Genomic DNA, 23,601 nt, shown 5'->3' with positions numbered 1-23,601 from the left:
GGCATCGTTGCTAAGAATGCTAAAGTGCGTTTTTTTAATGTGCTGTCCATGCTAGTTAAAAGTTAATTAATTTTTTTAGTTTTTAATGGTACTCTCATAAAATTGATAAACAGAGTGTAAATTTAGTTTTATCTCAAAATGCAAATAAATCAATTTTGTAAGGTTTTTAAATTTTCTAAAATGAACACTCAGTCTTAATTATTTTTTTTTTAAGCTTTTTTTATCATGCATTTTTTATTTGTCTATTGATTAGTTTTTACATATAGAATATTTTATAATTTTAATATATACATGAAATCTGAAAATTTATTGCACACTCGTGTATTTTTCGGCGTGCAAACTTTCGAAGGTCGCTTCTTGCTTGGCGGGTTCGCGCGCCGCCGCAGGAGCCGCGAGTGATTGCGAGAGAGAGAAGCGAGCTCGCGGGTAGTCCGTATGCAACCCGCCTCACTTTCGAGAAATGGCCGCAGCTATGAGGTCCGTCAGCCGACTGTTGGTTCGTTCGAGCCAAAATTCGGCCGCCGTTTCGGCAGCCCCGGCTCTAAGCCCTTCGCAGCGCAATTGTAAGTAAGCCGGCCCGTTGAATGGTCAAAGCTTTCGGCCGTCGGTCATTTTATTTTCGGCAGATTTCGCCGACAAACATTTGACAGCGCGACTCTCACGTGCGCCGCTGTCACTGCGGCCACTCTGTTGCGAACTTAGGTGTGCAAATTCAAGCTCTCTACGTGTTAGACACATCAATAATTTATTTATAAATTCTCTGACCTGCGATAAATTACAACTTTTGACGAGGAAAATGAAGCGAGGAAGTGACCAAAGGGGTTGGGAAGGGAGGTTTAATTGTTTGTATAGATCTCAAAGAGGGTGCGTGTGGCGAGAAAGGGAGAGGACGCAGCAGCCAAAATTTCGCTCAATAACAACGCTGCGGCCGAAATGTTTTAATGTCAGATGTGAAGTCGGAAATAGATCTAATCTAGGCCGTTGACATTGAATTTCAATTCCGACTGCGACTTAATCATCAATACTTGCACTGAGATGCTTAAATTCTGAAGTGGAGCCAAAGAAACTTCAATGTGGAAAAAAAAAATTAGTGACATTTTACATCTTGCTCCTCGTAGGAAATGTTTTTATACTTTTTTCCATGTTAATTAACGTCTCTGTTTTGCCTATATTAGAAAATTTTTTAAATTTATTCTAAAAATTTGAAATATTAAATTTTGCTGTAATTTCGGAGAAGTAATTTTCGGTTTTCGGTAATTTTATTAATAAAAATATTATTTTCAATATTTAAAAAAAAATTAAAATATCAAAATTTTTAAGATGATGTAAATAAAATACTTTGAGGTTCTTTTAATATGGAAATTTGTGGCTACTCAAAAGTCGCTCTTCGTGCGTCACACTGAAATGCAAAGTTTGTTTTGCAATTGCATAACGCAGCGAGAGGCCGAATTGGTTTGTATCGTGCACATGTGTTAATTATTGCCTGCTGGTGCCGAGAAGAAAGAACTGAAAGAAGAGCAGCCTTCACTGACGGCAGTGCTCGCGATAACAATAAAAACAAGCACAATCGTAAACTTCTTTTAATAATGCTCCCTTATCAGCCGGAGGAAGAGAAAGAGGTCGAGCTTTGAGATCGTATTGAACAAGTTGAGAATCAATCAGCATTTTTAGCTGAAATTTTTAAAGGCAGTAACCGATCTCGAGAGTGAAGTTTTTCGCGCAAAACCTGGGAATAAAAAAGCCCGCGTGTATTTGTGGGAGGAAGTCGAACCAAAAATACACTCAGAGGCTGGGCGTTAAATAAAAATACTTTTTCCGCCCAGCAGATTGAATTCAACTCTCTCCTTCCTTAACTAGCCTGTTTAAATTTTTTTTATTTCATTGAATTTCAATAATATTTTATTTTGAAACTCCTAATTGAGAATTGCAAGAACCTATAAAGGTTTATTTATCATTAACAATTATTAAGAAATAATTCGTGAAAAAAAACTTGCATACGCAAGTATGAATCAGCAGAGAAAGGTCATTTTTACGACGAGTGTGCTCAATTTATTCAAATCAACAGCTCGACTTTGGTTCTTCAGCTGAGAGAGGTCGTTGACCAGCGTGGGTCAACTATTGCGATCTCTTGCGCGTGTGCCCTCGGTTTATGCAAACAAAGAACAAAGTATTTTCTTGGCCCAGATTTTATCTTAAATAATAAAATTGGTACGCACTGAATTACTTGTAATGAAAATAAATTTTTAGTGATAATAAATTTCTAAGAAAAATTTAAATTGGTTCATTTGCCAAATTTAAACCGGTTTGCGAGTTGCGATCATGCGTAAATTTTCGCAGCATGAACAGTTAGCCAGTTGTCTGGCAAGTCTCGTATTCTCTTCACCGCTGACTGGCTCGTAAAAAAAATTACACAAACTGCGTGCCAGGCAATCGAATTTTCTTGCCCTGGTAAATACAAACTTGCTACTCTATGGCTTTAGTTGCCGCAGCTCAATGTTTCATAAACTAAATTAATAAACCTATTGTTGAAAGATATCCTTTGTGATTAATATTTCTTTAAAATCGATTTTCTTTAAAAAAAAAAAAAAATGGTCAAATCTTTTAAATTTTGAGTTGAAAAAAGATGCTTGAAAATTTCATCAATTTTCTTTTCGATTTTGCTCCTTGCTTGTGCGTCACTCGGTGCGCTGCCTGGCTCCGCAAATCTTAATATTTGTTCAGGCGCTCCGCTGAAATAGAAGCGCACACATGTGGAGTTCTGTTATCACATTTAATTTAGCGTGTGCTTTTGGCATAGTAACCTTGAAACTCGCAGCAGAGGCTCCATCGGTCTCTGTCAATATTTTAAATTAGGGAAGCCCAAAGTCCCTGACTGATTGTAAGTGATGCTGGAAGATAAGATAAAATTGCATTATTTTAAGTGTTTAATAATTTTTACTTCAATTGAAGATGAAATAATTGAGGTTTAAATTTAATATTAAATAAATAAATTAAAAATAATTATCCTGACAATTTGTTTTCTTTTGCTTCAGATGGAACTGGAAAGCGCATCGAAGTGGCCAAGCCTGTGGTCGAGTTGGACGGTGATGAAATGACCCGCATCATCTGGGAAAAGATCAAGGAAAATCTGATCTTCCCGTACCTCAAGGTGCCATTTCTTACTTCCGTAGTTTCCATACCCTCTTAAATCAAGTCATCAAATTATAGTAAAGTCAATTAAAAATAGATAAGGAAGGAATCATATAATCGTTTGAAAAAATCCTTCAAAGCCTTTTTACATTAAATTTAATTTTTATGACAATTGATATTTCATCTTACATCCGGGGTTCAAAAGTACTGATAACAGAACCATTTTTAGCTGGAGTGCCTGTACTACGACCTTGGTTTGCCCCATCGTGATGCCACGGACGATCAGGTCACTTTCGACTCCGCATACGCCATTCTGAAGCACAATGTTGGTATCAAGTGCGCCACTATCACCCCTGACGAAGAAAGAGTCAAAGGTAAAGTTTAAATGTCTTTACAATAACAGAAAACGAATTAAAAAATTTTCAAAAATATCACATCATTTTAAATGGAAATTTTAAAAATGATTGTAAACAGTCAAATTCAGATTTTGTTTTGATTTTCCAAGAAAAATTTAATTTATGTGGTCATTTTTCTCAATAGAATTTAAACTGAAAAAAATGTGGCCCTCTCCTAACGGCACCATTCGTAACATCCTTGGTGGCACCGTTTTCCGTGAGCCAATCATCTGCAAGACAATCCCCCGCATCGTGCCTGGCTGGACCAAGGCGATCATCATCGGACGTCACGCTCACGGTGACCAGTACAAGGCCACTGATTTTGTGTGCGACAGGCCTGGCAAGGTGGAGCTGGTCTACACCCCCGACGGTGGCCCTCCGCAGCGCGTCGAGGTCTTCACCTTCACCGGCCAAGGAGGCGTAGTCATGGGCATGTACAACACCGACGAGTCCATCAGGGACTTTGCCCACTCCAGTTTCCAAGTTGCCCTCAAGAAGAAGTGGCCGCTCTACATGAGCACCAAGAACACCATCCTGAAGCGCTACGATGGCCGCTTTAAGGACATCTTTGAGGAAATTTATGAAAAGTAAACTTTGAACATTTTAAACTGATGATGAGAATTAATTCTGGAATTTTAAATTGCAGGACGTACAAAAAGGATTACGAAGCTGCCGGCATTTGGTATGAGCATCGCCTGATTGACGACATGGTCGCTCAGGCTCTGAAGTCTAATGGAGGTTTTGTTTGGGCCTGCAAGAACTATGATGGTGACGTCCAATCTGACATTGTTGCCCAGGGCTACGGTAAGTGTTGGAAATGTGAAAAATTGTCAATATATTAATTAATGATTTACAAGATTGTATTTTTTACAATACCAATTAAATTATGTTAATTTTCATTTTCATCTTAATTTGATTTTTATACAATATTTTTAGGTTCTCTTGGTTTGATGACCTCCGTGCTGATGTGTCCTGATGGTAAAACCATCGAGGCTGAAGCCGCCCACGGTACTGTGACCCGTCATTACCGTCAACACCAGAAGGGATTGCCAACCTCCACAAACCCAATCGCTTCCATCTTTGCCTGGACCCGTGGTCTCGACCACCGTGCCAAGCTTGACGGCAACCCTGAGCTGGAGCGCTTCTGCCTGCTCCTGGAACAGGCCTGCGTGGATACCGTGGATTCTGGCAAGTTGACCAAGGACTTGGCTGCCTGCATCCACGGGCTCAAGAATGTCAAGGATGACATGTATCTCAACACAATGGATTTCCTCGACGCCATCCGAGTTACCCTCGACCAAAAGCTTGCTGGAAAGTAACTTTTCCTTAAAATTTTCTCCAAAAGAACACTCCCTGGAAGTTCCCTCGTGTGCGCCCAGCGCTATTCCAGAAGTTTTTAACATTCATAATAGAATCAGTAGATCATTTTAAACAAGTCGGAATCAAATTTGAAGCAGTACAAGTCATTTTGCAGATAGTTAAAAATGTTGGAGACTTAATTTACCGCATAACCGTGCATCGAGGTTGAGTACCTAGACTGAATTCTAGTATTTTATGGCGCTTAAATTTTACTAGCTCGGGAAATATTACTCCATCAGTATCTAAATTTGGATCAATACGCTTCATTAAGTCCTTTGTACACTTATGTTTCAATCATTGAAAGGTGTCTACGCAAAACAAAAATGTGCAACTATATAATCAATCATGTATTATACACACTATAAACAGTTCCCACCTGTCTTCAGGTAGATCACAGATGGATATATAATGATGCGGCAACAAATCATAATTATTAGAATTCCTGTTTTTATTTTTGAAAAGTAATAAAGCAAGCGTACAAATGTGGAACTATAAACAAGCAATGCTATCTGTTAATTATATACACTATCTCTTTCACAAGTCTGGCTTACAACAAGCTGTCATTTGCTTCCCTCAAAAAATTAAGAAGACCAGATTTTTTTTTAGATTTGACACGTTTGTTGAGGAAGGCACGGAAGGAATATCTCTCGATTAGTTTTCGTACAAAAGGGGGTCTAAATTTATAAGTAAGGTCTCTCATTACTGCACAGCCTTGGTTGCTTGCCGTTGTATTGTTCGGGGTCATAGTTCTGTTTCAACTACCACCTGGGCCCTTTCGGATCCAATTAGCTCGTTAAACAGTGCTCTCGGGGTTTCTCCTTCGGGCACTGGGTTTGCCGGGTCCTCAGACGACTCGAGTGTACCTTGAGCAAATCGTAGAACGGCGCTCGTCAACTCGCCCACTGTCCATTGTCTGTCTACAATCACTCTACACAAGGTATCCAACTGCAAAGATCGTTCAAATTTTAGACAGATTTTTTTTAGCTTCTTGAAATTTATATCAGGATGCTCATTTTCATTTTACCTTAGCGAGTGAATCAACACTTTCTGTGTAAAAAAGCAGGCATGAACTCTGAGTTTGACTGGCAGCCAGCCATTGAAGGAGAGCTTTGAGCTGGAGGTCGGTGGTGTAGCAGCCTCGCCACCACGAGCCTGAGGCTACTGGTCTCGGCCCTACTTTTCCATCTCCCAAAAGGGACGCCAAATGAGCTGCAAGTCTTCTTGGCGCTCTCCTAGAAAAAGAAAAAAAGGTTTCATAATAGAAAACCTTGCAAATTTATGCATAAAAAAGGAATTATATTGTAAAATTCGATGATTCAAAATTTGCTCTTAAAATCATTTTTTTAGTATTTAATTTTGCTTCTGACCCATTGCAAGTGCTGCCCGCAGCCTCGCTGAGTGATCTCGTAACACCAGTGCTCTTAGTACTGGCCGAAATGGCACCACAGTCGCTCAAAGTCCTGGTCAGCAGTCCGCGTGCAAAACTGCGAACTGCTTCGTCTTGCGCCTCCTCTTCGCCCTCGCGGTCCAGCCACCGAGAGAAATGCTCGTAGAGTTCTTCCAGCTCCGAGTCTGTGTCGCACTGACTCGCATTTGAGTCCTCGACGCTCTCACTCTCCTTTGACAGCGCCTTCCGCAACCACCGTCGCGGTAGGGCCACCTCGTCATCCAAATTCTGGTCGTCTGGCAAAGCGAAGCCAAAGGAACCTGCCCTGCGAGGCCTGCGAGTTTATTTGTAATTTCAATAATTAGAAGAAGAAAAAACGAAAATCACAGACTTAGATCTAGAAGTGGTTCCATCATCAGCTTCTGAACTGGATGAACTGCTGCTTGATTCTCCATCGTCGTCTTTATTTCCATGCTCGGAATTCCGGCCTAGAGCGCCTGCTTCTCTTTTCAAAGCTTCTCTTAACCTTTGCGCGAAACTGCACCTACGTTGCGCGGTGTCCAACTCGTGGCCAAACTGGTGCGCTCCGTTCCCGTCTGGAATATCATCTTTGTTATATATAACAAAGCAAGAACTGATTATTATCTTTGTATGAAAATTTCCAATACAATACTTTGAATGTTCATATTAATAAGAAAAGAAACAAAAACGGTTGATGTACCTTCGCTATAGTCCAAACTCTCTTTCGCACTATGAAACTCGTCATCATCGTCGCTGGAATCATTATTGTCTCCCTCCTGGGTACTATTGGAAGATTTTTTGCTAAGTCTAAATTTGGGTGTGAGCAGTGGGGCCGGGGAGGGTTGTTTGCCAATCAAGGAGTGCCTAGGGCCGGTAAATCTTGAGGACGAACTGTATATGTCATTTCTGGAAACGGGGAGCAGCTCCCCCGAGGAGCCGAGTGCGATGAACCTGCCTTTTCGCTCCACTGTGAGCAATTGCTGGAATTTAAAAAAAGGAATTCATTTATTGTAACCAAAGATTATAATTTATTACTTTGTTATTGTTGTTGGTGCCGTTGTTGAATGTGAATCTTTTCTGTGGCACGTTTGCGGGCGAAGGCATTTCAGGCGGCGTGGCGGAGCTGAACGACTCGCCGATGGGAGACAGCCGCTTGCAAGTTGGTTGGTTGTTGTGGACCACCGGCGGCGGGCACTTGGCGTGTAAGTTTGTAATTTGCTTGGTATTTGCCGGCTGGAACGCGAGGTACAATTTATTGAGCTCTCGGAGAATGTTGTCCTCTTCGTACTGCCGAGGCGGAAGATCTGAAAAGTCCTCGGGGTCGGCAAAACTTAAAAGCTGATTTGTCTGAGATGGCCAATTTTCCTTCAAATTCAAATTATTAAAAATAAAAATGAGCAGAATTTTTCGAATTTTTTCCACTCACAATTCCTATGCTCTCAAAGTGAGGCGCCGCAGGATTTAGCCTGGCCGTCCGACTGGCGCCCTCGAGGAGCAGCGTTTCGTTGTCTTCGAGAGCTTCAAAGAAAAGCAGAAGCACCAGCACTTCAGGCTGGCCTACCAGTAAACGGCACTCGGGGTTGAAACCTTCGCTAAACGCGTCCAGTCCAACGTGACAGTCGCAGGGCGCCAGCACGACGGCCGCCGGCTCTGGCACACGCTCTGGCCGCGGTTGGTGCCGCACCATAACAGGACAGAGTGGCCGATCGCTCTCAAGCCAGTCCTCAACCGTCAACCACTTTGCACTTGACAACACCTGCGGCAAAAATGGAATATTTTTAGTTTAAAATTATAAGAGCCTCCCAAATAATGGCTTTTTTTAAATAAAAAATTTTTACTTTCCCAATTTTAATATCAATTGTCGGAATGTTTGAATTGGAATAAAATTTTGTTTTTATTGTAAAGAAATGTAATAAAAGACTACTTTGATAAATCTTTATAGCAGTAAAATTATTAAATTGCGAGGTACAAAAATAATATACAAACTTAATTGTATTTGAGGTATAAAAGAAACATCACTTTTAAGTTAGAAAGAATGACCTAAAATGCTTCACGTTGAGACGAGAGTACATGAACACGTGAACCAGCAATGTGCGTCAATATTTATATAAAACAGTTTGCCCATTGCCCCACGTAATTTCAAGCTCAGTGACCGGCGCGACATGCAAGTCACGCAGGCTGCATAACTCTGCTAGAGCCTTCGGTGGGAACTATATGCAGATATAATTCAATTTATCTGATGAAAAATCTCAACGAGCGTGTGAAAGTGGTAAATAGTTGTTGCTCTAAATATATACTAAGTACTCTTAAGCTGAAGCCTTTCTTTTTAAGTGTATAGGTGCAGGTAGTCTCTCTTGTAGAAAAGATTAAAGTACTTGTCAAATAATTACATTTTCCCTCTGTACTTCCCACTGTAAGCATATTTGGCAGGAAAACTTACTCTTCTTGACACGGTTATGGAACCCTGCGGCTCGTTCAAACTGAGCAAGGTGTAGTAGTGCATCAAGCTGCGGAACTTGGCCTGCTGGCTTGGCCTGAAAATTGGAAATTAAATTTGTTTCACTCTCTTCAAAAATTATCCTCTGGTGTGTGTAGATGAATAAATCTCTTTTCTCCGCTTTTGCGAGTATATTCTTGTTCTGATGCATAAAAAGGAGGCAAGAAGTTTCGAAGCGACTTACAGGTGCAAGTGCTTAAAAAAGTGGCTGAAGTTGAAGTCCAAGAGCGTGGGGTGGGTTTTGAGCGAGCGCTTCGGAAATGAAGAGAAGAAAGCGTGCGATAGCAACGAGGCCGCCAGCCGTTTGTCCATCGAGACATTGTCCGCTGCACACAGAGACACGATGACAAATTTACACGTCACTTTCACCACACAATTTTTAGTGCAAAAGAAAAAAACAGCTCGCACAAAAATGACGCTCAAAAAAATTCACAAAAATTATATAAAAGGTGAAAAAAAAGTTTAAGAATTGTGTAAAACGAATTTTTACCTTGTTGCTGTAAACTGAAGTGAACGCCGTTGGCCGGTTTGAGCTCTTTCAATTTGAGCGCGTATTTTACCATGCACGGAATTGCCTTGGAAAGAATCTCCTCTCTTTCGTACATGTCACACTCTTTCTCCAAAAACCACGTCAGCTTTGTGAACTGCTCCGGGTCCACCGTTTCCGGTTCGTCAGGGTCCAGGCCAACACTGTCATTAAAACCCTTTTAATTTTTAAATGGGGGAAATTGAAGCTTAAAAATCTTGCGGTTTTGCGAGAAAAGTGAGAGCTTTGCAGTGCTGGTATATAATTTTTCACATCAATTCGCTTTTAAATAAATGGAGCGTAAAAGAGGGAAAATAAAAGGTCGTCGTACTTGCAGAGAGCGTGGATGCTGGTGAGGACTCGGGTGAGCGCTTCGATTGGCACGCTTGATCCCTCTTCTTGCGGTTGCAATTGACCCAGCATCCTCTGCACTTGCGGCCACCAAGGCAGGTCACATGGCAGCATTACCAGTGCCATTTTTACACCTAAACATGTTCAAGAAAATCATGAATAAGAGTGTTATTTTAATGTGTTAAATATTATCACAAAAACTGAAATCTTTTTTCGCCAATAAAAAATAAATCGCTGGTGCATATTATGTGTCCGTCTACAAAAAAAAAAAAAAATAATAATAATAATTAAGTTAATAGATAAATCATAACAATTGCTCTGCTTCAAAAAAGTTGGAAATTATATTTGTTCATAGTTATTTATTTAATTGCTATAAATTGATCAGCATTTTATAATATATTTTTTGAAAATTTAGTGCAATTAATTTGTTTGAAGATTTATAATAATATTTAATCAGATGGAAGCTAAATTTAATATGTTCAAGTATTAATGTAAAACAAAACGCACTGAACCTTTTCCCTATATCATAAAAATAATAAAAATTTATCGGAGGCGAAGGACAATTAATCATGCAGTTCATTTCAAAAGTTGGCCCATTCGCGAATTTTACATCGATTTAAAGGTTTTTACGCGGTGCAATGCTGCTATAAAAGTGTGTGGTGCCACTCAAGCGAAGTGTATTTTGTTGCTGCGCGCGTGAGATACCATTAGACGCCGCATCAGCTTTCCGGTGTTTTGCGGCAGTTAATAATAGCTACCGGTCGTTGTATTTTTAATTACCGGCGAGAAAACAGAGGGTACGTTATAGCAATTTATATGGAGCAAGGGCCCGCCCGCAGCAGCCTGCGACTATTTATAACCACGTGCTTCGAGATAGTCCGAGTCGCGCGCGGCAGTGGAAATTTGGGCTCGCGGCCAACGCACAGCATCTCAGGAGCTCTAGAGCCGGCTTTCGCACTGTCCCGATCTCTATCGCCCCGCTCGTAAGCAAGGTCGTTTGCCAGACAATACGAAAAAAGAGAATTGCCCATCAAAATAATTGCCAATTAAATTGGGAAAGGCACGACTTTCCTTTGATGACTGACAGCAACGAAACGCATTTGCCCGCACTCAATGGGGAAAATTCTGCACGCCGCCCGCCGACCGTCTCGCCGCTTTAATTTAAAAACACAGGAGAGCAAAGAGCGCACAAGAATATGATTCAGATCTTTAAGAGTGCTGTTCTCGTCTATTATTTTCAACTCTTTCTTCTAAAAAATGCGCCGAACAATCCAGCATTTTTTTTTTGCTTTTATTATACGTTTGAAATTTTCCGAATTTTTCAATAATTTTTAGTTTATAGTGCTACACAACTAGAATATATTTAATTCTATTGTGTTGTGATAAAGATTTTATTTTTTGTTGAAAATTACAATTTCCAAAATTAAAATAAATCTAATTCATTTTACAAAAATTGTTAGATTACAATAATGATTGGTAAATTCATTTTTAGCCTGGCTTTGAGTGATCTTCTGTACTATCAAATTTTATATTATAATTGTTTGCAAAGAAATATTATCTTTTGTTCATTTTTGTGATGGTTTAAAATTTTTATATTTTAATTGACATGGAAAATATTGCCTATTATATCATAATGTATTATTTTATAATGAAAACTAAAATAATTGATTTATTTCGATTTCGACAAAATATTTTGTTACATGCTCATAGAGAATATACTTCTTTGCAAATCTACCTAATTTAAGCAAAATATTTTGAAGCCAACATATTTTTGATTTATTATAATTCATGACATGTCGCGCGATCAAGGACAGCAAAACGAATAACTTTATTGCGGCAATGAAATTAAATTGGTCATACACGTGCATATTATATTATTACTTTATAAGGCACCCTGCGCCCAGTGCGTTTTATTCACCTTTTGTGGCGAATCATGAGTCACTTGAAAAACGTAATAAAAAGGGAAAGGGAAATCTTGAGAGTTCGTGATATACGCTGCTCATAAATGCATTTTTATGTTCAAATCACTCACGGCTCAAGGCTCACGCGGTAGCTATAGCAGTAACTACTATCAAATTATCTCTACTATCAAGAATCGATGTTTATTGCTAACGATGCTAACTTTTTTGCACGTTCAACTTGAGTTTAAAGGCCAAAATTAAGGGTTTTTGAGTTTAATTTTCTTAACAAAAATTACTGCTGGAAGCCAATATTGAAAAGTATGAGATTTGGAAACTATCAATACAAATGAGGTATACAATTCGCACGGAATTGCCAATCAGAGGCGCAGGTTAAAACCTTACAAAACCCTTGAATACGTGGGCATAATTTTTGGTCCTGCCGTGCCTCTCCGAATCAAGAAGGAATAGAGTCGAGCGTCCATGGCAAAAATAATCCTCATGAGAGAGCTGCGTTGCTCTCGGATCGAAGAAAAGAGCACACGTTTGAAAAGAACTGCGATCGCACTTAGAAGTGGCTGAACCGCTACACAACACACCTTGGGAATGCTGGTCGTCCTCTCACCGCACCATGCACCAAACCCCAGAGAAGAGCACGCACTCACTGCTCCAAATGCTGGCGGAGGCGGCGAGCAACGATGAAAGGGGTCTGCCTCGCCTGCTGCTCGCAGCGAGCATGATCCGCTCAGAAAGCACCCTTAGTCATCAATATGTGAGCGAATGAGGCGCCGGTGTGCGCCTGCCCCGCGCATCACTATGGCAACCGCGACTCCTGTTGCCTCTAACCACTGTACCACTTTTGCAAACAACAGCTAAATTTGAAATAAATAATTAATGGTGGTATCAAGATTTCATAATCTTGAAAAATAAAACTAGGTGACTTTCATCTTAAATAATTACATATTGGCCTTTTATTGGTCATCAAATAGCAAAAAAAGAGTTTATTATTAATTATCTTCATTATTGAAAGAAACATTTAAAAACTAAAAACTTCTGCTGCATTTCGTCGGCAGCCATCAATTTTCAGGGCTCAGCGTCATTTTCATCCTGCTGCAAATTATCTGCCATGGCTAAACCCTGCAGCAGAAAATTTAAATTAACACTATAAATAGTTTTTTTTCACATGAACTTGCCTCCATGAAATTAGCTTGAAACTCTTCGGCGCTGCTGCTCGTAGGAAACAAAACTTTATAGTATTCAACCCTGTCAGTGTCCTGTGCCTGGTTCATGCCAGAAAAACAGACTTCTTTGTCTTGCGTTTTCTCAGATTGAGCATTCATGCGTGTGTCAATGGGGATCCGTACATTCTCACTGCCCTCACTGACATCCAGTTCCACAACGACGCTGTATAATCCATCACTGGCGTACACCATCTAAAATTATCAACAGAATTAATATGATCAAAATATGGGTTTGAGGAAGTCCAACCTTAATGTGGCCAACGCCAAGACCCAACCATGGTCCGACAGGATTCCCATCTTTTCGGGCAAACACTGTGCCCCTCTCATCCATCACTTCCGTTTCTTCGTAATCATCATAGGTTTCATAGTCTTCCTCGTCATCTTCTTCTTCTTCCTCCTCCTCTTCCTCGTCAGTGTCTTCTTCATTGGCTGGAGGAACAAAGGTTGGGGTGGTTGGACCTTTTAGGACCTTTTCAGGCTCAACCACAGGAGGGGTCGTGACCACGGGGGCAGGTTTTGTCTCCATTGAGGCTAACCGCTCTTTGGCCTCTTCGACCTTGGCTTTGAATTCGTCAACTAATTCCTGATTCTGTAAAAAGTTCATATTGATAGAGTGCAAAATAATTTTAACTGAAGTTAGTGTACTTTAAATTTGACGGCAAGTTCTTCCATTTTTCCCTCTCCTTCTTCAGCATGGTTGAACCCACCCCACAAAAGAGCATTGTTGGTCAGTTTCATGGGCTTCATCTCTAAGTCTTTGGTGAGCAACTGGTTCAGCACAACTTTGTGAACTTGCTCTCGGCGCAGCAGAAGTCTGTACCTGCCAGTGGCCTGGTGGTAGAGCAATTTCATCTCTCCGACTCCTCGTTCCTTCCATTCCCTGGTGTTTGAGTCATATCGATAAAGTTTTGCTCTGTGGGAGAACACTGAAAACAAATTTTTGGTAAACAATTCTTGACAAAATGATAGAATGTAAATACTTTTCTCCTCATCCTCTTCTCCAGTTTTCACTTCAATCATGTCAGGCAAGGCAATAATGGGCTCAAAGTGGGGATCATGAGTTTCCTCCCCCCCTTCATCCTCACTAGATCCTCCTTCAGTGTTGTTTTTAGGAGATGCAGTGGACTGCAATGAAGGAGATGAAAAAAGTGCCTGAGGAGTTCCAAACACAGGGCTAGGCTTAGCACTGCCAAAAACAGGCGCAGGCGTTGATCCTTTGGAACCAAGAGCCGGTGAGCCCTTTGAACCAAAGACTGGTGTGCCAGCACCAGCCCAAGAGAAACTAGGGCTACTGGAGGTCAAGTTAGCTATAAGAAAAATAAGTCATGGTAACAATTAAAAAATAATTGTGCAAAATTACAAAAGCCAGCATTGGACGTTGAATTTGCCAGGCTGGCAAACGTCGGCTGGTTGGATGCTGTGGCAAACATGTTTGTGGTTGCAAGAGAGTTTCCGCTACTGACAAGCTTTTCGGGTTTAGCAGCAGCTCCAAAAGAAACCGAACCAAAGAGGGGTGTTGAAAATGTAGACGGAACGGTGCTGCGGATGAAGATAATTTTATTAAAGTCTCCTAGTCAAGCTCAGAGAAAATTCTGACAATTTTCTAATTGATAATACACCAAGTTTCAATACTGTATGAACAAAATGACAAAAAAATCAAAAGAATAAAAAAAAATTACATTTGACCAAAACTTTTAATGTTACCTCGACACAGTTTGATCTTTTTCTGTGGTTGAGCTTGCATCACTATCTTCATTTTCGCAGCCTCTGCAACCCTTGCAAGCAGAGCGCTGCTTGTAGGCATAGAAGTTGTCTGGCAATTTAAGAGCACGGGCTTTTTGAACATCTTCATCAGAAACTTTGGGCTCAATCACTTCAACTATGTGCACTTCTGTTATAAAAATAGATTTTCAGTTAAATAAACAATTACTGTAAAGAAATCAAGCTTAACACGCACCATCATCCGTATTCTCGGAAGGAGAGTCTTCGAACAAATTTCCTTTTACAGCTGAGCTAAAAGTTGACCCAGACAAGAAAGATCCTGACTGAGGCGTTACAGCAGCCGACGGATCATTTCCGAGTGCAAATGAGATGCTATTGGAAGGTGTGAATTGAGTGCTACTGGCAATGGATGTGTCTAAATTGGACGAGACAGCTGAAGTGTCGGCTATTGAAGATAAAATAAAAAATATTATGACAGGATCTGTTGGTAAAAAATTGCTTACCAGCTGAGAGGGTAGAGACCTGAGCTGGGGAACTTGCTTGAGCAGCCATACTTTGGTTTTCTAGGCCTAGCAAAGTTTTGGCCGATTCTATGTGCTCAATGAAGTCCTTAGCAATATCCTCAGTTTTGAACAGGATGGCAAATTGTTCCTGCTTGTATTCCCCTTCGGAATAATCAGCTGCATACCACTGGAATGACCGACCTGTGTCTCCTTTTGGAGTGAAAGTTGTTTCTTTGTAGAGACGGTGGTTCAGACAGATCTTTAGAACTTGCTCTCGTCTCATCAGGATTCTTGATTTAAGACGAATTTAATCAAATGACAAGGAGAAAGAGTAAGTTGAGGTTTTACCTAATATGACCTTGCTCCTTGTGCCTTAAAATCTTTATGTCACCTAGACCCCTTTCTTTCCATTCCCCATTTGCCCAGCGGTAGAGCTTGGCACGGTGACTGTAAAGCGTTTCTTCATCTTCTTCGCCTGTGACAACTTCTACAGCGTCAGGCAGAGGGATAATTGGCTGAAAATAAATTTAGAATAATATTAGAATAAATTCGCTTCAATTCAGAAATATTGATATACAAGTATTATTATTTTAATTTGTCTTCAAAAAGTAGCAATGGGAAATATTCTACGTGGGATTTAAAAATAATAAAATTACCGTGAAGTGAATGTGGTCTCCCTCGTCATTCTCAACTTCACCGTCACTATCCTCAGCTCCACCTGGAGAAGTGATGCTCCCACTGGTCACAGTTGAGGCAGGAGTGCTTGGTGTAGGCAAGTTGAAACCAAATTTAGGCAAGGTTGATCCACCAAACAAAGTTTTGGTCGAGTCAGCAGTGGAATTTTGTGTTCCTTGTGTGCCAAACGCAAAGCTGGGCTGAGGACCACCAAAAGCAAAAGTGGTTACCGCTGGTGTAGTAGGCTTCACGCCACCAAAGGTGAAAGTTGAGGTGGGTCCAGTGGAAACGCTGGTTGAGACTGTGGCCGCAGCAGCATTACCAAATGAAAATTTGGATGCCGAGCCAGACGATTGGAAGTCGAAAGTCAAGCCTGGGGTAATTTTCTTGATTGCCGGAGCAGTAGGTTTTTCGTTTCCTTCAGTACCAGGTCTAGCCGACTCACAAGCCACACACGTAACCGCATCAGATTTGTTTGTGACATAGCAAAACTTGCATTCCCAACTTCCTTCCGGCTTCTTGAACTGTTTCATCAAATCCTTGTCTGCAGTTGAAGGCTGCGAGGTAGTAACTTTTGTGATCTCAGCAGCTGCCCCCTCTTTTGAGGAACAACATGCCACACAGGTATTCGTATTGGCCTTGTTGGAGACATAGCAATTCTTACACTCCCAATTGCCTGTGGCTGGTTTGAATAGTTCGGAGAGTGGTTTGGGTTTGTCCTCTTTGGTCTTTGCTGGAGCAGTTGGTTGCTGGCCTCCTCGCAGCAATTGATCACCATCCACCATGTCTTTTTGGATCTCAAGCCACTTTTCTTTGAATGAGGCAGCCTCCTCTGGGTTCTTAAATTTGATGGCAAAGGTTTCCTTTTCAATGCTGCCTTCTGAGTAATCTTGAGCGATCCATGTCCAGCTTCTGTCAGACGAGCTGATTGGCACAAGTTTCATATCCCTCAAGAGGAAGTGATTGCAGCAGACTTTTAAAACTTGTTCGCGCCGCATGATCAAGCGGACTTTGCACGACGTGGGATTCCAGGTCATTTTCATCTTGCCGATTCCACGTTCTTTCCACTCTTTTGACTCAGACACAAATCTCAGCAGCTTTGCCCTGCATTCGAAGAGCACTTCTTCTCCCTCTTCACCTGTCTTGACCTCGATGAGCTCAGGAAGAGGAATAACTGGTTGGAAATCTGCAGTGGGGACAAAGTCTTCAGCAGTTTCAGCCTCACCTCCAGGGCTTTCTGTTGCAGTAGGGTTGGCAGGAGTTCCGCTCGCAGCTGGCGTAGTTGATTTGGCTGGCGTGGTAACTCCAAAAACACGTGAGCCAGCACCATCAAATCCCTGAGTAACAATTTCAAGGATATAATATAGTTACAATAGCAACAGACAACTAAAAATTATTACCTTGAATGTACTATGGCCTGTGGTAAAGGATGTCGTATTCTGCGGCAAACTAGAAAAGCTCAGCTGGGCAAGCGGTGAGTTTAGCAGAGTATTTGTGTTTCCAAAAGATACTGGAGCAGAACCTGCAAGTGATTATATTTTAAATTAATGCAATTTTCAACCTAAATATATCCAGTTATTACTAATCGAAGAAGTGCCTGAGGATTGAGTTGTAGTTTGACCAAACAAGGACGTAGTGGAGCTTTTTGGTGCTCCAAAAGAAAATGATGCAAATGGCCCAGGTTTGGCAGGAGTGTCTTCTTTCTTGGGAGTTTCCGTCTTTGCTTCTTCCCCTTTCTTTGCAATAGTGGGCGAAGTGGAGAAGGTAAACCCTCCAAAAGACAAGGTTGATGCTGGAGTTGGTAGTTTGTTAGCATTTGATGATTTTGGAGTCTCTAATATTGGCGAAGTTCCGCTGGCAGACAGTAAAGGGGTTTTTGGCGTGTCAGCAGGAGTTGATGGTTTCGAGCTTGGAGCTGAAGTTATTTTTGATTTATTATTATCAAGACCATCAAAATAATAAATTGCTGTCCTAGAAAACAAATACGTACTGTCAGGCATGGTCTTCTTTGCTCTTTCTATCACATCTTTGAATAAGTTTGCATCATCAACAGTCTTAAAGCGGACTCCGAACTTTTCAACTCTAACTTTTTCATCTGCAAAATCTTGGGCAGCCCACGACCATGTTTTATCATTGCCACTGATATGAGAAAGAATCAGGTCTTTTGGAATGAAGTGGTTGCAGCACACTTTCAGAACCTTTAAAAAAGTCAACGCATAAGAAAAGGAATAAACGTAGAAATAGATACAATACCTGATCTCTGCGCATCAGAATCCTGACTTTCTTGTTAATGGGCGATTCCAAAATTTTTAGCGCGCCAGTTCCTCGCTCTTTCCATTCACCATCAATGTATCTGTAGAGTTTGGCTCTGTTCTCAAACAGGAGATTTTCACCTTCTTCGCCTGTTGTTGGGACAATTTCGTCTGGCAGAGGTATGATGGGTTTGAAATCAGGTATAGCATCGTGCTCAGGTACTTCTCCATCTTCTGAAACAACAGAGCCAACCGACACACGAGACACTCTGGATGTGCGTTTTTGCGTTTCAGGAGTTACTGAAGAGTACACAGGTGAGGGGACATTTTGCAGTATGCTCTGTGGGGAAACTGCAGCTGAAAATAAAGTTTTTCTTTGCAAATACAGAGAGTACAAAAGGAAATAGCCTTACGAACTGCAGGCGCTTTGTCCAGTGGTGAGGCAGTTGGTATCTGTGCTTCAGGTGGCATATTAATTTGGAATGCATGAGGAGTCATTTGAATGATAGCACTTTCTTGGAGCCTGGTTGTTATAAATCATTAATATTGCGCACAATTGAAAATTATTATAATTACGAATTTTGAGCAGGCGTCAAATCAGGATGCACTTGAGGTGGTTTCTACATATCAAAAAGTAAGTCAGTAAACTAGGTTATTCAAAAAAGAAAAAATACCGCTGGAGTGATGTTGCTAATAGTTGGAGGTGCTACAATTTGGTTGAAAGCTGGAGTTAATCCTTGGTTACCAATTGGCAACTGACCGGCTAGAAGATGAGGAGTTGCAACTTGAAACTCCGGAAGCCGTTGTCCTTCACTAAATACGGATACATTTATAATTATTATTTACTATTATATGTTTCTACTACTTTTTTTTCAATTAGAGTAACATGAAATTTTAAATGTTTGTGTAATAGTTGCTTCCAAAATATATGATTTGCATTTACCAGCTTTGCTTTCCTAAGGCTTAAATCTTACACAGATCGGCCACCAGAAATAAAAGCCAACAAAAAGCACTTCAGAAAATTGGAAAGAACTTTTCACAGGTCCATTTTTTATACCAGTTTAAAAGGAGGAGCAAAGCAATACTAGCAGTTCTCCAGGGTGTACTGGCTTGCAGGTAAAATGCCTAATGTATATGTATGCGATAGACTGACCTGAATGGCAGAGCTCCTGGAGCATAGTATGCCAAATTTTGGTACATCAAAGCAGCAGTATCAACTCCTGGAGCAAGTGGAAAGAAGTTTGGTGGAGGAGCTCTGAACTGATACAATGCAGGGTTGTAAAGTGCTGGATAACTTGCAGGGGCGCTCGCAGTGGAGGGGAACTGTTGTTTTGGCTGCTGAGTTTGAGTTCCTGCAGCTCCATCGGTGCAATATTCATTTTCACCTTCTTCTCCATAGAGATAAAGGTCTTCATCAGGAATGTTACGAGGCTCAGAAACCTGGGTTTGAAAACGATATAGTTTGTTTTAAATTTACATTCTAGCATACAACTGGGCTAATATTAGTGATCCGGGTTGATTTCAGAAGTCGAAGGATCTTCTGAATATCACTATGCATATCTTTCAAATTCTTGTTTGACTCTTGTTGTTCTCTTCGTGCCTCTATCATTTCTTTCTGGTTGCTTTCCACTCTTTGCAAATCTCTGCTCATCTCTCTCATAGCATCCTAGAGATAGAAGGATATTTCCTTTGAAAATAATAAAATTAACTAATAATACCTTAATGAAAAGTAATTCATCTTTCAGCCCGCTGTCATTGCTTCTTGTAGCCTCAACAATGCGAGCCATTGTCTGCAGCTCGCTCTCTCTTTGCACACTGAGCTGTCGCATTTGGGCCTCTAATCTCTCTGGACTTGGACGAGCTTCTTCTCTAGGCCTCGGAGTCATGAGTGAAGGCGATCGATATTGAGTTTGCAGTCGCTGGCCTCCATTGACTGGAGTGCCATTAGACAAAGTCACTGGACGGGCTCGGCTCTGGGGTAATTAAAGTGATCAAAATGTTTTAATATTTGAAGCGTGAACTTACAGAAGTGAAAGGTGTACTGCTTTGGCCTCTAAGCCTATTAAATATTCTTGGGGTGTGGACAAAGTCTTCTTCGTCAGAAGCATCACTGAGAATGTCACCACGATGCACTGGATTTTTAATGTGGGCATCAGGGAACAAAGCATTTATTTGCTCCTCAACTTCCTCTATGTGAGATCTCAATGATGCATTCAAAGGATGTCGTTGGTCAACATCTACATTAGTTGGTAGTAATGTAAAAAAGCAATATATATTTTTTTTTAATTTTATACTTGTTCCTTTAAGTCTATCCAGGGTAACAAAAAAGCTATCACGTGACCTCTTGTAGTAGATTTCTTTGGCTGACATGTCAGACTTTTCAGCATCGCCCATTTTCTTAAAAAGCTATAATTAAAATTAAATTTACATAGATTTCTGTTTATCGCAAATATTACCATAGCCTGCTCCATGCTTGCATATGGGCTAGTCAAATCACCAAAAGCTTCTATAGCCTCTTCATATCTGCCGTTCCTTACAAGCTGCATCCCATCAGCAAAGCAAGCTTCATAAAGGAGGGATTCAGCAGCACTTTTATCAAGGTCTTTGCTATTGGAGTGAAAAAAAAATTAATAAAAAATCCCAAAACACAAACAAAACTTGATTCTCCTTACCCAGGCAAACAGAAGAGTCGATCAATGTGAAGTGGCCTAGTTGCTCTTCCACTTTTCACGCTTTCTAGAACTGGCTTAGCGCAAGACCAATAGTGGCTGGCACGGAGGAATAGAGCCGTAATAAGCTGTTTGTCTCCATCTGATTCTTGACATTTGGTAGCTTGAGCAGTAAAGAATCTGGCAAGGGAACAAAGCAGTCGGACGTCTTGCTGTCCACTCTGAGAATCAACTGATCGGATAGCCTCAAGGCCACTTCTGATTAATTTCCTTAACTCTGGAGTGACAGAGTAGTTTGCTGCGGAAGGCTTCAAGATATGGCAAATGCTTGTCCACCTAAGAGATTCATGCATAAAAAAAACTAACATTTTGTCACAGAAATTTACCATGAAATCTGAGCCGGGGTGCACAAGGCGTCTGAAAGAGTTACTGGGAGCACTTCAGGCCTATCATTGCTCCAACGTTGTTGATTTTCTTCCATTATTCCACTAGCACAGGTGACTGGATTTTATAACATAAGAGTTGAAATAATATTTTAGTTCAATCCGTACCAATTGCAAATATGAACGCATCTATGTCCATTTGGGAAAGGCTTTCAGGTGTGGCCTGACTTATTCCAGGGAAGTCTTTGTTGTATTTCTTCAAATTGTGGAAAGCAGGGCATAGAGGCCTCTTTGGAAGCACATCTAGTGCGACAATATTTGGATCATCGTTAGCTTCACTCAGCGGCGTCCACGGATGACCAATTGCCCTAAATTGAAGCCCGTACCAAATGACGAGTGGAAGCTGATTGAAGTATTGCAAAAGAGAAGACTCGTCATGGGACCAAAGCTCATTGATGGTTGGTAGACTTCTGGTTAACTTGTTAGAGTCCAAGCTTGTTGCCAGGTAAGATGTTTTCAATTCATTTGCATAGGATGAAAATACGGCCTATAAATTTTGATAATAAAAGAGCAATAACATTCTAAGTGCAATTTACCTCATAGAGTTTCTCTTGCCACTTAGTCACAAGAAGAGGGGAAACAATGTCCATTAACTTCCTTTTAGCATTCAGTCCGAGAAGAATGTGGCCTGGAATATAAATGTTAGCAATCCACAGTAAATTTGATCATGGTTAACTACCAGCTTGGCTCCTGCGCAGCTTTCCCTCATTTAACCAGACTTGTGTAGAGTCAAGCAAGGATTCTGGCAAATCTTTCAGCCAAGCAGCATCGTCATCAGGAGTTAGAGTTTGCCACGCCAACATCAACAGGGGACCACTGAACTTGATATTAGATTTCCAGAGTGATGAGTCCTGTCCAAAATTATTAAATAGAAAAATATTAAAATAATTTAATACACTACCTTCTTGGCTTTCTTGTACAGAATGCAAACCAAGTGGAACCCAAACTGGGCCACTAAATGCTTCAAAAGGGTTTCTGCCAAAATCCGCCTGCTCGATGATCCGTGGCAGGTCTATTAGAAAAATTTAATTAATGGCCCAGTCGTACAATATTTCGGACTTTCGACTTACCAATTTTTGAGCTTCGAACAGGGCCTGGTCTAATTTAAATGCTGTTTCAACAACGACATTCATATTTGAATAGGTTGAGAGTGGTCTGTTTTGCTTATCAGCTCCAAGAACTTCATCCAGGTAAAGTGACAAGAGCCTTTCAAGTGCAAGTAGCTTAAAGGTGTGCGTGTCCCAATCTTCATCAACCTTTTTATTGCAAGCCTGAAATTTAAAGTTTAGGAATGTCCTTTTGCTAACATCTTCAATTGTAAATAAATCACCTCTAAAGTGCTGGTTAAGGTTTCATACCAGGAGATATCATTTCTAAATGGGCAGCCAGTCTCCAACTGAATAGCCAAAGCATGAGCTTTGGTGTATTGGGCTTTGTCAATGTACAGTTTCAGGAGGCGGCAGTTTGGGCTGGGATCATGAGGTCTAGCTTTTTGCTCCGCTACAAAAACAAAAATTAACTAAATCATCACACAAAATAGTAGAAAAATTAATACTAACCCATGATAAGGGCCTCGAGCTCTAGGGAGACTAGGCTTCCACCAGAAGTTGCTGAAGTTGAGGTTAGAATGTGCTCTTTTAGTTTAAAAACAGAAGGGTGAGAGCTGTCAATCGCCTCAGCTCTATCGGCCCAGTACTGATATGTTTCAGTGTCAACAGAAACATTGCACAACAACTCGCACACTGAGTGGTAAAGAGAAGTTTAGCATTAGTATGTACATAATGCAAATAATATTATATATATTATGTATTTTGGATTTTATTTTTTTTTAACACAAAAAAATAGCACAGGAATATTTTTAACCTTTGAAAGTGAGATCTTTCTGAGTGGGGTCACACGTGAGGCTGCTGCGGAACGAGTTGAGTGCCCTCTCTTTCTGCCCAAGGTTTTGTTCACATTCCCCCTGCAACCGCATTGCGGGAGCAGAATTCGGGTGGTCCTGAATGTAGGCGCCGACATACCGCCGAGCAGTTGCCCACTCTTGAAGTTGAGAGTACTGCTTTGCGATGGTGAGGCATTTAGCATTTCTCTACAAGAAAATAAGCCAAACAGGGATTATTCAACATGTAAATTCCAGAAAAAAGGCGGCAATGTCGGCGATCACGGCCATTTTTTTGATCGTGTGGGGTACACCACAACTTCCAGTTAATATTTTTACCTCTTTTTCGCTCTTGGATTTTTTGAAAATCTCAGCGACGTACGCGTCTAAGTCCTTTTTCTTTGAGAACATGTTGAAAAACCACAGACTTGGCGAACTGAGTTTAAAAAGTTGCGAAACGGTGACACTTTTCAACGAAACATTCCTTGACCATGCCCCATGCCGCTCATTCGCTCAATTGGTACATGAGTGGCCAATGTTTAAAAAGTAGCCAACATAACAATATACTTTTGAAAATGTGACAATTTGATGAATTTTCTGGAACTTTCAACATAATATATCGATTTAAAATTATCTTAAAGGTTATATCACAGT

At 40.7% G+C, this 23,601-nt stretch overlaps 3 protein-coding genes across 5 annotated transcripts; 1 reads left to right on the top strand and 2 right to left on the bottom strand.

The window, feature by feature from the left end:
- Window positions 1–402: 402 nt before the first annotated feature.
- LOC132203790 (isocitrate dehydrogenase [NADP], mitochondrial-like) lies at window positions 403–5,382 on the top strand. The gene is made up of 6 exons (XM_059631818.1): window positions 403–563; window positions 3,033–3,148; window positions 3,359–3,503; window positions 3,670–4,111; window positions 4,171–4,328; window positions 4,461–5,382. The coding sequence occupies exons 1-6, from the start codon at window positions 461–463 to the stop codon at window positions 4,841–4,843; spliced, it is 1,347 nt and encodes a 448-aa protein (XP_059487801.1). The 5' UTR covers window positions 403–460; the 3' UTR covers window positions 4,844–5,382.
- LOC132203758 (uncharacterized) lies at window positions 5,071–12,317 on the bottom strand. Of its 3 annotated transcripts, none has more exons than XM_059631768.1 (12): window positions 12,163–12,317; window positions 9,646–9,799; window positions 9,279–9,478; window positions 8,973–9,114; window positions 8,732–8,825; window positions 7,718–8,047; window positions 7,327–7,656; window positions 6,992–7,271; window positions 6,662–6,878; window positions 6,251–6,604; window positions 5,908–6,115; window positions 5,280–5,828 (listed from the first exon to the last, which is right to left on the bottom strand). In XM_059631768.1, exons 2-12 carry the CDS (start codon window positions 9,789–9,791, stop codon window positions 5,625–5,627), a joined length of 2,505 nt encoding a protein of 834 aa, XP_059487751.1. In that variant the 5' UTR covers window positions 9,792–9,799; window positions 12,163–12,317; the 3' UTR covers window positions 5,280–5,624. The 3 variants fall into 3 exon arrangements, with proteins under 3 accessions (XP_059487758.1, XP_059487751.1, XP_059487768.1); XM_059631785.1 differs by having other exon boundaries at window positions 5,281–5,828; window positions 6,662–6,866; XM_059631775.1 differs by lacking the exon at window positions 12,163–12,317 and having other exon boundaries at window positions 5,071–5,828.
- Window positions 12,318–12,504: 187 nt separating this feature from the next.
- LOC132203740 (E3 SUMO-protein ligase RanBP2-like) lies at window positions 12,505–23,460 on the bottom strand. Its single transcript, XM_059631732.1, has 35 exons — window positions 23,287–23,460; window positions 22,932–23,157; window positions 22,628–22,810; window positions 22,399–22,568; window positions 22,139–22,339; window positions 21,970–22,080; window positions 21,748–21,919; window positions 21,605–21,696; window positions 21,177–21,555; window positions 21,012–21,126; window positions 20,629–20,961; window positions 20,413–20,563; window positions 20,251–20,362; window positions 19,982–20,193; window positions 19,675–19,929; window positions 19,446–19,622; window positions 19,110–19,396; window positions 18,631–18,769; window positions 18,533–18,576; window positions 18,370–18,479; window positions 17,958–18,313; window positions 17,695–17,902; window positions 17,287–17,619; window positions 17,105–17,226; window positions 15,686–17,041; window positions 15,378–15,544; window positions 15,030–15,319; window positions 14,762–14,971; window positions 14,509–14,695; window positions 14,165–14,343; window positions 13,785–14,111; window positions 13,450–13,730; window positions 13,052–13,393; window positions 12,757–12,996; window positions 12,505–12,700 (listed from the first exon to the last, which is right to left on the bottom strand). Exons 1-35 carry the CDS (start codon window positions 23,356–23,358, stop codon window positions 12,647–12,649), a joined length of 8,193 nt encoding a protein of 2,730 aa, XP_059487715.1. The 5' UTR covers window positions 23,359–23,460; the 3' UTR covers window positions 12,505–12,646.
- Window positions 23,461–23,601: the final 141 nt, after the last annotated feature.

Source organism: Neocloeon triangulifer, unplaced genomic scaffold, assembly GCF_031216515.1.
Source record: "Neocloeon triangulifer isolate White Clay Creek 2 clone unplaced genomic scaffold, ASM3121651v1 ptg000002l, whole genome shotgun sequence".
In the NCBI taxonomy this organism is placed as follows: domain Eukaryota; kingdom Metazoa; phylum Arthropoda; class Insecta; order Ephemeroptera; family Baetidae; genus Neocloeon; species Neocloeon triangulifer.
The sequence above is the reverse complement of the archived record's forward strand: the minus strand, read 5'-3'. Positions and strand labels throughout refer to the sequence as shown.